This window comes from Trichosurus vulpecula, chromosome 6 (genome assembly GCF_011100635.1).
Source record: "Trichosurus vulpecula isolate mTriVul1 chromosome 6, mTriVul1.pri, whole genome shotgun sequence".
In the NCBI taxonomy this organism is placed as follows: Eukaryota; Metazoa; Chordata; class Mammalia; order Diprotodontia; family Phalangeridae; genus Trichosurus; species Trichosurus vulpecula.
The window spans coordinates 207,045,486-207,059,037 of record NC_050578.1 but is presented as its reverse complement, the minus strand read 5'-3'; the positions used below and the strand labels follow the sequence as shown (position 1 = coordinate 207,059,037).

The window sequence follows — 13,552 nt, the reverse complement described above, 5'->3', positions numbered from 1 at the left end:
TATTAAATTATATATAAATATAGTTATTGCCTCCTTGGCTCCATTCTCCAAGGAAGAGAAAGCTTTTCTCCTAGTGAAATCCAATCCCTCTCTTCATGCCCTTGATCTCATCCCCTATTATATCATCCAGGAGTTTGGCTCTGTGATCATTCAATTCAATTCAATAAACCATTAATAAGCACCTGCTGTATGCAAGTCACTGCACTAGGGGATATGAAGGCACAGGGATGTGGACATATATATATATATATGTATATATAAATTATTAAAATATTAAATTAAATTAAGAATGATTTAAGTCACTGCCTACTATGTACTGAGCACTATGCTGGGAACTAGAGATTCAAAGTTTAGGCCATTTAGTTCCTGCCATCAAGTAGCTTACAGTCTAATAGCAGGCAGGACATACATAAAGGGATAACTCTAATGCACAATAACAGAGAGTTTCAAAAGAGAGGTACTAGAATTGTGATTTCATTGAAATAGAGAGGACTTTTCTCTATCAATGCAGCATAACCCTGAAAGGGAAGCTAGGGGATACAGTAGAGTGCCAGGACTGGAGTTCAAATCCAGCCTCAGAAACATACTAGCTGTGTGACCCTGGACAAATAACTTAACCCAGTTTGCCTCAGTTTCCTTTTCTTTAAAATGAGCTGAAGAAGGAAATGACAAACCACTCTAGTATCTCTGCCAAGAAAACCCCAACTGGGACCATGAAGAGTCAGACGTGACTGAAATCACTGATGAACAACAAAAAGCCCTGAAAAATTAAGTGACTTGCCCAGAATCATTGGGCAGTATGTGTCAAAGGCAACATTCGAACCCAAATCCTCCTGGTTTCAGGGCCACTTCTCGCTCCATTATGCTATGTTGCCTTTCATAAGAAGAGATGCAAAATGTTAAATGAGGTCTTGGGGAAAGGTCGTTATGGACTTGGGAGGGTCAGAGTAAGTAACTGGAGAGGTACCAGCTGGCCTCTTAGTAATTTCCGTTTTGTTCCAAGGAATGTGGCAGGAAGACCCAAGGAGCCTGCTGCCCCAGTTTGGTTGCAGTTAGTATTAATGAGGCTGGAACTTTGAGTTAATCCATACGTGGGCTAACTTACGGACAAAACAAGTTATTTCTTGCTCACTGACTTTTAGGGGAAGCAGATGGCTCGACAAGTCTGTTTGAAACATCTCTGTGTTGGTGCTCTGATGAAGTCACATGTGTACACCATCATTTTGGTGTGGAGGACACTGACTAATCTTAGAGTTTGCTAAGTCCCAACTCTAATACTTGTTGGCTATAAGGCCAAGTCATCCCTTCCTCCTTTCTAAGCCTTGGGTACTTCATCTGTTAAACGGGCATGATTCTGTCATTTCCAGACTCATCACTGTTGTGAGAAGAGTTCTATAGAAAAAGGACAGATTGTTATCTTCAGGTCCAAAGATACTGTACAAGACCTCTGTTGGGAGATGGGAAGATATCTTTGCAAAGGGTGAACGGCTTTGTTTTGCTTTGCTTTAGGTTTTCTTGGCACATACTCCTCCATACTTCCCTCTAGATACATGAGAGTCAGTATGGTATAGTAGATAAAGCGCTAGATTTGGATTCAGAACACCTGCTACCTACCTACCATTGGATGCCAGTGCGTAAGTCATTTAATGTCTCTAGGGCTCAGTTGCCACATCTGTAAAAAGAGGGGATTGGGCTGAAGGATCTCAAAAGCCCTTTCCACTTTGGAATCTATGAATTGTAACTGGATTTGCCCTTGACCACCTGGGGTCACTATGCATTCCACGCTATGTGGCTAACAGCTCTTTTTTAGCTATTGGCACAACACAACAATAAGGTAAGAGCCAGCTTTGGTAATGCGAACACACTACCTTCTATTGAGCTGAAATCTACCTCCTTGCAATTTCTCCATGTTATTCTTCACTTCGGCCCCTGGGATCAGGCAGAACAGGCTTTGTAACCCGGGATGTGGAGACAGCATTTGAGCCCGCTACCAGATCTCTTTCACATGTGTTAACTGCCTCTTATGATTTCTGTATTTCCTGGGAGGTCTGACGACTAATTACGCAATCAAAAAGCATTTATTAAGTGTTTATTATATGGTTATTCTATTTCTGCTTTCTCAATGGGTGGGGGAGGCAGAGAATCTGGAACTCAAAATTTTTTTTAAAAAATGAATGTTTAGAAAAGTGCTTATTATATGCCAGGGATATATTATGCACTAGGGATGTAAAGGGGATTAGAAGGAGAAAGGAATAAGCATTTATGAAGACTGATTATGTGCTGGCAACTGTGATAAATACTTTTTTTTTACAAACATTATCTCATTTGATCTTCACAACAATCCTAAGAGGTAGGTACTGTTATTATCCCCATTTTTAAAGTTGAGCTAAAAAGAAGTTTAAGTGACTTGCCCAAGGTCGCACAGCTAATCAGCATCTGAGGCAGGATTTGAACTCAAGTCTTTCTGACTCTAAACCCAGCACTCTATGCACTGAGTCACCTAGCTGCATCAAAAATTAAAAATAAAATTGTTTTGTTGAGTCATTTCAGTCGTGTCTGACTCTTCATGACCCCATTTGGGGTTTTCTTGGCAAAAATACTGGAGTCGTTCGCCATTTCCTTCTCCAGCTCATTTTACAGATGAGGAAACTGAGGCCAACAGAGTTAACTGACTTGCCCAGGGTCACACAGCTAGGCTATGCATGAGACTGGATTTGAATTTGGGTTCTCCTGACTCCAGGCTCATGCTACAGGTTCAATCCCCACCTGTTGTTTTAAAAACCTCTGGTTTCATGATTCTACTCCTGGTTCATCCACTAACTCACTTTGACCTTGGGTAAGGTATTAAGATAAAGATATTGGACTACCAGACCTCCAATCTCTCTTCTCATCCTAAGAGAGCATCTCTGTACTTATAGGATCTATTTTTCTCTGGAAGACAAGAAACATGCACACATACACACACACACACACACACACACACACACACACACACACAATGTTCTCAAACACTTTTTTTTTCTCAAACTATCCCAAAGTTTTGAGTTTTTCACAAAGACTTCACATAGTGTGTTAGTTGACTTTGCTCTGCATGGACATTTCAGACATGCTGTCGGCGGAGCATACTCAGCAGGGCAGGTTTTAATGAAGGCTTTTGAAGGCGGATGCAAAGAGGCCTGGGGAAGAGTGGCAGAGATGGAGGGGGGGGCGGGCTGAGGCTGCAGCTCCCAGGACATCAATGATGGAACAACATGCCGACATCAGGGCACAGTTATTCAGTAAAACACATTCTAAGGGATGTCCTGGGATTGGCATGGATTTAGTCCAACCTCCTCCAGGGAGGACTGATGGGAAGGATAGGTGGAAATAACACTCACTGAGAAGTCTCCAGGCATGTTCCAATCCCTACCTCCTTTCCCCAGCTGTAGAGACTACAGGATTATGGTGCTGGTCCTGTCCTGACCACCAGCTAACTCACCATAGGCCCTTCCACTCTCATTTCAGGCCTCTACCTCTCAGTAAAGTGGGGGGATCAACTCTCCTCCATCTCCCACATAGGAGTCTTTGCTTTGTATGTCCCCTGTACCTAGAATGCCTACCGCACCCCCCACCCCATCCCACCATGCACATGCGCACACGCGCACACACACAAAAACACACACACACACACACACACATCACCTCCTGGCTTCCCTGGCTTCCAGGATTCAGATGATTCTTCTCCCTACTCTGTATATATCTTATATGTTTATAGAATATCAGCTCCTTGATAGCAGAGACTATATTTTGCTTTTCTGTGTGCGTACCCCCAGCACTTAGCACGCTGCCTGGCACATAGATGATCTTTAAGAAATGCTTGTTAACTGTTGACTGACTAACAGGTTTCTAAAGTCACTTCCATTACACTCTGAGCTCCTGGGAATGAAGGCTGTTATCCCCAGCACTTGGCACAGTGCCTGGCACATGGTAGGCCCTCAATAAATACTTGTTTTAGATCAAACGTCCTGGGGCTCTTCCTGGCTTCACCACTAACTTACTATGTGATCACTTGAGAGAGTAACTCCCATGTCACTGGGAAAAAAAAAAGCATGCTGTAGTGGAAAGCACCCTAGACTCAGTGTCAGAAGACCTGGGTTCAAGTCATCTGCATTTACCAGCTGTGTGACCTTAGGTAAATCACTCCATAAGTTTCTTCTCAGTTTCTTCCTCTGTAAAATGATAGGGTTGGATTAGATGGTTGCCAAGGCTCCTTCCTATTTTAATTTCCTGTACTCTAAGGTTCCTTTCAGTCCTAACCCTCCAATGACCTAGAAGAGTCCTCAGAAAGTTGGAGAAAGGCATCAGCTCAGTCCTCTCCTTTTGTGGAACAGAACAGAGCTGGGTGTCCCACCCAAACCCTCTGACACCATCTCCAGAACTCTTTCCAGGAGGGCAGCCTCAGGAGGCTCAGATCACGTGGCCTTGGTGCTGAGTACCTGACTACCAAAAGCCAGCCAAAGGACAGATTGTTTTGGTTGAGAGATGTTAAGATGGAAAACAAATTTTACATTTGTTCTTTTTCCAATTAATAGTATTTTATTTTTACAGTATTTTTAAACTACTACTTTAATTTAATAATACTAAATACTAATTTAATTTAAAATATAGTATATTTTAATAGTATTTTATTTTTTTACATGTAAAGATGGTTTTCAGCATTCACTTTTATAAGATTTTGAGTTCCAGAATTTTATATTTGTCCTAGGATCCTAGGAGAGTCCCTCATGTTCCCACTGGCTTGGTCCAAGAACATTCTACAGAACGATCATAGTAATCCCTGATGTTTATTAGATGACATGTACACATGGCTTTAAGGTTGACACACATTTTTCATACATTATCTCATCATATGAATACATGGATCTGCCCTGAGAGTGAGACAAAGATGGACTAATTGAGTCCTTCATGATGTTAATGACTTAGATCTGGAAGGTACCTCAGAGGCCATCTAGTACAAGCTTCTCATTTGTGACATGAGGAAACTGAGGCCCCAGAAGTAAAGTCACTTGTTCAAGGTCACACCAGATCCAGGAACTGGAACGCAGGTTCTCTGAATCCTACCCAGGGCTATTTCCACCAACCCATGACTGTATGGTTACAAAGCACATGGTTATCCCATGTAATCCTCACACTAACTACCATTGGCTGGTGGGGGATGTGACCATCATTATCCTTGTTTTACAGATAAAGGGACTGAAGCTCAGAGAGTGATTATACAACTTGCCCAATATCGCACAGCTATCAGGATCCATAATCAATACTAGGGCCTCTTCTGCTCACTTCTACTTTCATCTTAAATGTTTCATGAAGAAATGTTTCATAAAGTTATAAGTGCTTTAATGGAAAGCAAGAATCACTTTTTCATTTTTTTCTACTAACAGAGTGCTAGGGAGGGAGGGAGAGAAGGAAGGAAGCATGAAAGGAAGGAAGGAAGGAAGGAAGGAAGGAAGGAAGGAAGGAAGAGAAAGAAAGGAAGGAAGAAAAAAGGAAAGAAGAAAGGAAGGAAGTAAAGAAGGAAAGAAAGGAAGGAAGGAAGGAAGGAAGGAAGGAAGAGAGGGAGGTAGGGAGAGAGGGAGGGAGGAAGGAAGAAAGAAAGAAAGAAAGAAAGAAAGGAAGGAAGAAGCAAGGAAGGAAGAAGCAAGGAAGCAAGGGAGGAAGGAAGGAAAGAAGGGAGGGAAGAAAAAGAGTAGGAGGGAGGAAGAGAGAGAAGGAGGGAAGGAGGATCATTAATTGTTTTGTACCAGGCACTGTGTTAAGAGTTTGGAAATACAAATACAAGCAGACAAGACAGTTTCTGCCCTCAAGGAGCTTATATTCTAATAGGAGAAGACAATTCAGGTGAGTGGTAAACAGTGTTAGATGTCTTATACACAATGATGCTAGGACCAGAACCTCTGAAAGAAATGTACAAAATATTACATATTTCTTTCATAACCCCACAGAATCTAGCACAGGGCTGGGCTAGGCATACAGTAAGTATCTGATAAAGGCCTGTTGATTGAAATAAATTGGAGAATAACATTTTTGAAGCTGAAGGACACTGTTCATAATGACCTTCCCCGCTTCTAGCCTTCACCTAGTCTTTGTGTCATATTCCTAAGATGCACTAAGGTAGCATTATGTATTATAGTTTTATTTGTTAATATCTTATTTCCCTTCTAGGCTTTGAGCCCCATGGAGATCAAAGTCTTATACACCTCTCCCAGAACTAAGCATAGGGCTCTATACAGAGTAGGCAATTAGTAAATATAGTTGTGACTGGATTGAACTAGAATGGCTTGGGTTGGATTGGGCTGTCTAAAGTCATCTGAGTGTTTACCATATTTCCCCATATATAAGACGCACCCCTTTTTGAAAAAATTGGGGTCTAAAAACTGGGTGTATCTTATATAGTGGTTGTAGATTTTTTTACTTGCATTTCCCACTTTTTCGCACTTCTTGTCTTTGCACTCATTGTTTCACATTTGTTAATGGTATATTAGGTTACATTTTGCAATGTTCTGCCCAGAAATGGCTCAGAAAAGATTTTCATACAATGCTGAATTCAAGTTAAAAGTGATCCAGTTTGCAAAAGCGAATGGATATCATGCTGTTGAACGTAAGTTTGGTCCTCCTCTAACTGAGAAAACAATCTGAGACAGGCTATGGGAAGAAGAAACCCTACTGAAAACATCATGGCAGAAGAAGGCCATGAGAGGTGAGTCAGCAAAATGGCCTGATTTAGAGATGGAATTGAAGATATGAATTGAAGAGCAAAGGGCAATTGGAATTCCTGTGTCCACAAAGATGGTTCAGCATGAGGCAAGAAGAATTGCTGATGAAAAAGAAGTTACTGATTTCAAAGGACACAATTGGTGCTTCAGGTTCATGAAATGGAACGGACTAAGCATGAGTACCAGACTTGCCCAAAAGATGCCTGAAAGCTATGAGCAGATGAATAAAATTCGAGTTCAATAACTTTATGTAATACTTTTTTTTTTCAAATTTCAGGCCCCCAAATTAAGGTGCGTCTTATACATGGGGGCATTTTAGACATGGGGAAATACGGTATGCCTATGTCCCATTTGGGGGTTAAAAGAAAACAGCTGATTGAGATGGAGTTGGTAAAAGATGTGTAATTCATACCTTACCCCACCAGTAGTACTGTGGAATGGGAATATGGTCAGTTCGAACTCCTCGGGTACTTGCTAGTTGGTAATATTCCGAAGTCAGGTCAGGGAAATTGCGGTTGAGGTCCAGTTGCTGAGAGTTTTGCCGGCCACTTGTCCATCCATTATATCCTGCACCCTGAAATTGGCCAGTGTTTAAATCAGATCAATACATCAGCTACTTCCTAACTCCTAGACAAGGCAAGTTGGAGAGGATGAGGCAGTGTGGTGAAGGGGTAAGAGCAGTGGACTGGGAGTCAGGAAACTTGGGTCTATCAATCAATCAATCAATACTTATTAAGTACCTACTACGCACCAAGCCAACACTATGCTAAGTATTGGGTTCTAGTCCTAGCTCCTATCACCAAATCCCTGTCTGATCTCAGACAAGGACGCTTCTTTTCTTTAGACTTTATTCTTCTTGTTTAAATTAAGACATTTTAACTAGGTAATCTCTAAGCCAGCTCTACCATGCCAGTTTTATCTTTCATTTTTCATTTGAATAGATGTATAAAGTTCAGATTTTGCTAAACAAATTGCAGTATATGAATTCACTGTCATATCGTTGTGCTATCAGAAATGATGAAATGGAGCATTTCAGTGGAAACTGGAAGGACCCTTACGAACTGATGCAGAACAAAATGAGCGGAACCAAGAAACCAATTTATGCAATGACAAAAACATCAAAGAGAAAATAACAGCTGAAAGATTTTGGTACTCTGATCAATGAAATGACAGCCCAAAAACCTGAAAATAAAATATGCTACTCAACTCCAGCCAGGGAGGTGATGAACTTAAAATGCAGCGAGAGACATTTTCAGGCATGGCAATATTAAAATTTCTTTTGCTGGAATGGGTATAGCTATAGTGATAGATAGATAGATGGATAGATAGATAGATGTGTTTATGATAAGGGTTTCACTGGAGAGAATTGTTTATTCAATGGGGGGGTGGAGAGAAAGCAGTAGGAGGGACAGATTATAAATGAATGATAAATAAATAAATTTTAAAAGAAAAAAAAAAGTCCAGATGTTGATCGTCTTGCCCTGGTCAGACCAAATCCAGAATAGATACTGTATTTAGTAGTGGTCATCTCATTTTAGAAAGGACACTACAAGCTAGAGTTAGTCCAGAGTGGGACAGTCAGGATGATAAGATGGCTGGAAATCATTATATGCCATGATAAGTTGAAGGAGCTAATAATATTAGGCTGGAGAACAGAAGACTTAAGAGGGTGGGGATGAGAGTTGTCTTCAAATATTCAAAGTGCTATCATGGTAAAGAGAGGTTCAACACATTCTGCTGAGCCCCAAAGAGCAGAATTAGGAGCAATGGGCAGAAAGTGCTAGAAATATGCTCGCTATCATTATTATAGTCCACGCTCTAGTAGTCTTCCATTTCTAATAGTCGGCATCCTATCTAGATTATCTAATAGTTCTGTATCCTAATATCCCCTCCACTTCTGAAAGGGAGGAAGATTTCATCTTAATGTAACCTTACTAATAGGGTTATCCAACATTGGAACCAACTACTTCATTAGGTTGGGAGTTCTGCAGCATCAGAAGAGGAGGCATATAAAATCAAAGGCTATTAAATCAAAATGCACTCATCAGAGATGTTATGGAGGGTATTTCTGTTTAGCTAGGGGTTGTACTTGATAATATCTCAGGTTTCTTCCAGCTCTGACACTATGATTCTGTTCTTTCCAGGCACGATATCCTATGTTCAGTGTTCTAAGATGTCTTCCATCTCTGCCATTTTGTGTTCCAGGCTCTAAAAGCCCTTCCATCTTTAACATTCTATGTCTTAAAGTTTCTTCTGTTTCTTACATGCTATGCTCTTTGCTCTGAAGTTCTGTCTTCTAAGGTTCCTTCCATCATTAATGTTCTATTTTTGGCAGCCCAGTGGCATTGTAGATAGACTGCTGGACCTGGAATTAGGAAGACCCACATGGCCTATCATAGCCACTTGCTGCCTATGGGACTGTGGGTGAGTGACTTAAACTCTCTCAGCCTCAGTTTCCTCATCTGTAAAATGAAGATAACAATGGCACCTACTTCACAGGGTTGTTATAAGGACCAAAGGAGATAATATAATAGCTAGTGATTGTGTAGCACCTACTATGTGGCAGGCACTGCACTAAGCATTTTACAAATATTATTTCATCCTATCCTCACAACAGCCCTGGAAGTAGGTGCTATTATTATCATCCCCATTTTATAGTTGAAGAAACTGAGGCATAAAGAAGCTAAGTGACTTGCTGAAAGTCACACATTTTTTGTAGTAAATGCCTAAGGCAGAATGTGAATACAGGTCTTCCTGACTCCATGCCCACCATTCTATCCACTGAATCACCCAACTGCCTGTATGCTTGCCTAATTTATGTAAAATACTTTGCAAATCATAAAGTGCTATAAATATGCTAGTTCTTGTTATTATTCCATGTTCTAACAATCTTCCATTTCTAAAGCATTCTGTATTTGAAGGTCCCTTCCACTCCTGACATTCTGTGATCTACGTGCCAAGCCCCGTCCAGTTCCAACATGCCATGATTCTAAGGCTCATTGGCAAGCACCAATGAACTGGCTCTTTGTCCCTTTGTTTAGTAGAGTATATAATGAAGCCATTCTCAAGGAGGCAGAGTCTACATCAGACGGAGGCCTCTCCCTCCTGATGTGCTGCCCTCTCTAATGTGTCCTGGCGGTAACTATTGAAAGCCTACCCGCCCAGTGGGACATAAGAGGATAAAAGCTTCAGAAACTCACAAACGGAGGAATACAGAGCTGGATGGGCCATAATTACTTTCAATGGGATTTGGCCAGAGCTCAAGGGGTGAACCCATAGGCGTACTCTTGAGAAAAATGTACTGGTCTTCTTAATCGCCACAGGGAGTAAGTGAGGGCAGACTCGGTATCATGCTGTGTACAAGACAGGCCCCTGAAGGCCAAACCAGGCCAGCGACTCAGGACTGAATCATTCCTTCCATTCCCAAGTTCATCCTTTTCAGGCCAGCCCTACAGGAAGCCTCCATCTTTGGATAGCTCTGACCGCCAGGTTGTTCTAAGGATACAATCTGCTACCTCAGTCTCAACAAGGCTTCTCCGATTTGCCCCTTGCTCTCTATTTCTACTGCCATCATCCAAGTTCAGGCCTTATCAACTCTTGCCTGAACATTTGCAATAACCTCCAGAATGGGTTTCATTCCTCCATGAAAGTATGTGGCTTAGTGGCTGGAGCTCTAGCCTTGGAGTCAGAAGGACTTGGTTTGGTTCAGGCCTTATGTTCTGAATAGCTATAGATCCATAGATAGGTTACTGACCACTACTGGCTTCATTTACTTCATCTATAAAATTATGAGATTGCATTCTCCCATAAAGTCCTTTCCAGTTCTGACCCTGTGACTCTATGATCCATTCTCTCTCATGCTGATTCACCCAAAATAATCTTAATATACTTCTTTGTTTCTATCACTCTTTGGTTCACAACTATCAATAGCTCCCTATTACCCATAGGATAAAGTTCTTATTCCTTAGCCTGAGGTATTAAAAGCCCTTTATAACTATGCTCCAACATACCTTCTCAAGCTAATTTTTCACTGCTCCCCTTTACAAACTCCATACTCTAACACATCCCTCCCCACCAAAAAAAACACACCAGCACTCTATCCACTGAACCACCTAGCTGCCTACACTTGCCTAATCTATGCAAAATACATTGCAAATCATAAGGTGCTAAAATATGGAGTTGCTAATCTTCATGCCTTTGTTCACATCACACCTTATTCTTGGAAAGCTTCAGCACCTTCCTCACCTCATCCCATCAGCCCCAGTTGATATATTCCTATCTATCCTTCAAGGCCAGATCATAATCCAACTTTCTCCATGAAGAAAGCTGCCCTCTCCAAGGTAGAAAGCATTTCCTGCTTGGATCTAAGAACTCTTAGTTTGTTCTCTGTAACTGAGATTGCCTATCCATTCCTCTTTCCTAGAAATTAGCCTCACTGAATGATATCTCAAAATCCAGCAGAAGATCCTCTGATATCCTATGGACTTCCCACCATATCAAAAAGTTTGGCTTACTCATAGTGGATAGGATTCGGGACTTGGAGTCAGAAAAAACTGAGTCTGAATCCTGCCTCAGAAACTGCTAGTTAGGAGAACCTGAGACTTCTGGGTGCCATGTTTCCTCATCTATAATAATAATAACATTAATAAGAAGAAGACAATTAACATTTGTATGATGGCTTAAGGTTGGCAAAACATTTTACAAATATTGAATCATTTTTTTGTCACAACAACCATGAGACATAGCTGTTATTATTATCCTTATTTTACAGATCAGGAAACTGAGGCAGACAGAAGTTAAGTGACTTTCCCAAGATCATAGGGCTAGTGAATGTCTGAGGAAGGATTTGAACTCAGGTCTTCATGATTTCGGGTCTAGTGTTCTATGCATTATGGTGCCACCTAGCTCCTGTACAATGAAGGGGTTGAACCCAATGGCCTCTAAGTTTTCTTTCCATTCCAAATCTTGGTCCTAGGTTTCATAGCCCTCAGAAGCATGTGGCTACATAAAGCCAAAGATGCAGAAGAAAATTAAAGCAGACATTCATGCTAATGGCATCTCGTCATTATCCTCCCAAATAACTGCTTTAGAATCACAGAATCTCGGGGCAGGAAGGGAGCATCAGACATGCATCCAAAGGACCAGCAGGAAGCCCAGCTCAGCGACTTACCACTTGTCTGACCTTGCCAAGTCATTTCACTTTTACAGGCCTCAGTTTTTTCATTTATCAGATAAGAGTTTTGGACCAATCTCTATGGTATAAAACCTACTGTCTTGTATAATTATAATAAGCATCCCTCAAGGGTGACCATTTAAAAATTCACGAAGTGTTGTCTTCCCTCATTAGAGCGTAAACTCCTTGAGGACAGAGACTGCCTTTCTTTTTCTTTGTGTTTATATTCCAAGTACCAGGCACACAGTAAACACTTAATAAATGCTTATTGATTTGACTCGCTGTCCGATTCTATCAATTATAGAAGAGGAACTTTGTTGTTGTTGTTATGTAGTCATTCTCAGTTGTGAACAACTCTTTGTATCCCTATTTGGGGTTTTCTTGGCAAAGATACTGAAGTGGTTCGCCATTTCCTTCTCCAGCTCATTTTACAGATGAGGAAACTGAGGCAAATAGGGTTAAGTGACTTGCCCAGGGTCACACTGCTAGTAAGTATCTGAGGCCAGATTTGAACTCATGAAGACGAGTTTTCCTGATTCCAAGTCAGTGCTCTATCTCCTGAGCCACCTAGGTTTGAGGAAATTTAGAAACCCAGAAAAACTGAACGATTTGTCTAAGGACAGTTGGCTAATACATGGCAGGAACTATTTTGAACCCAAGTCCTCCAACCCCTCATCCAGTGCTATTTCCATTGAACCACACTAGGCTTAAGGCTTCATCCGCCCCCTATGACCCAAGGAATAATAGGCCAGGGCTTTCACCTCTGCTGCTGCCACATCGTAGCCATCAGGGTTCATGGAAGGTAGCAGGTGAATCCGGGTGGTGTTAATCAGGCTCTGGATTCGTGGATTGCCCAGCAGGTACTCTGAACACAGATACTGAGCAAGGTAGATGAGCATCTCCTTCCCAGTCACTTCATTTCCATGTATGTTGCCAATGTACTTAAATTCTGGTTCAACTGCGGAAAGAGGCATTGGGGTGGGCATCATTTAGAAATCCAGAAATGCAGTCGCTTGCCCAGTGAGTCACTGAAAGTGATTGACGATCATTTAGCACAAGTGTGTCTGTTGAGATATCTATCAGAGACACTGGAATCGCACCCTCTACCTGAATTCTTCCAGTGATGGGAAATGCACAGCAGGGTAGATTTAACCACGGAAAGGAGCCTGGGAGGTCCTCAGGTCCAATCTACTCACTTTACAAATGCAGAAACTCAGCCCAAGGGAAGTTATGGGACTCACTCTTGGTCAAACAGCTAGATGATCTTTAATATTCCTTCTAGTTCTCAATCTATGATCCTATGAAGGAGGACCTCAAATAAACCCCACTTGGCAAATGTGAACATTAAGACCCAGGTCATCTAAAGAACTTGCCCAAGATCAAGGCTGGGACAACTACTTTATCTCAGGGGGACTGACTCTAGGGCTGTTTGACATCCACTGAAATCAAATTAGCATCTGGAGAATATCTGCTGAAATTTCACAAGCCACTATAAACAGGAATTGCTTAGAAATTGAAAATGAGTCTTTCTCTGCAATACATTCACAATTTAATAGGATGACTTGAAATGGATTTAAAGCTTTAAAAACAATACACAAAAACATTTATCTATCATCTCTTACCTTGC

The 13,552-nt window shown here is 41.4% G+C and overlaps 1 protein-coding gene across 1 annotated transcript in view; it reads right to left on the bottom strand.

The window, feature by feature from the left end:
• CPZ (carboxypeptidase Z) overlaps positions 1–13,552 on the bottom strand; it is a 75,245-nt gene that overhangs the window by 42,664 nt on the left and 19,029 nt on the right. Inside the window, exons 5-6 of the mRNA XM_036764139.1 lie at positions 12,687–12,883; positions 7,165–7,326 (exon numbers count right to left, since the gene is read on the bottom strand). Coding sequence (XP_036620034.1) covers positions 7,165–7,326; positions 12,687–12,883 — 359 coding nt within the window. The remainder of the gene's footprint in view (positions 1–7,164; positions 7,327–12,686; positions 12,884–13,552) is intronic.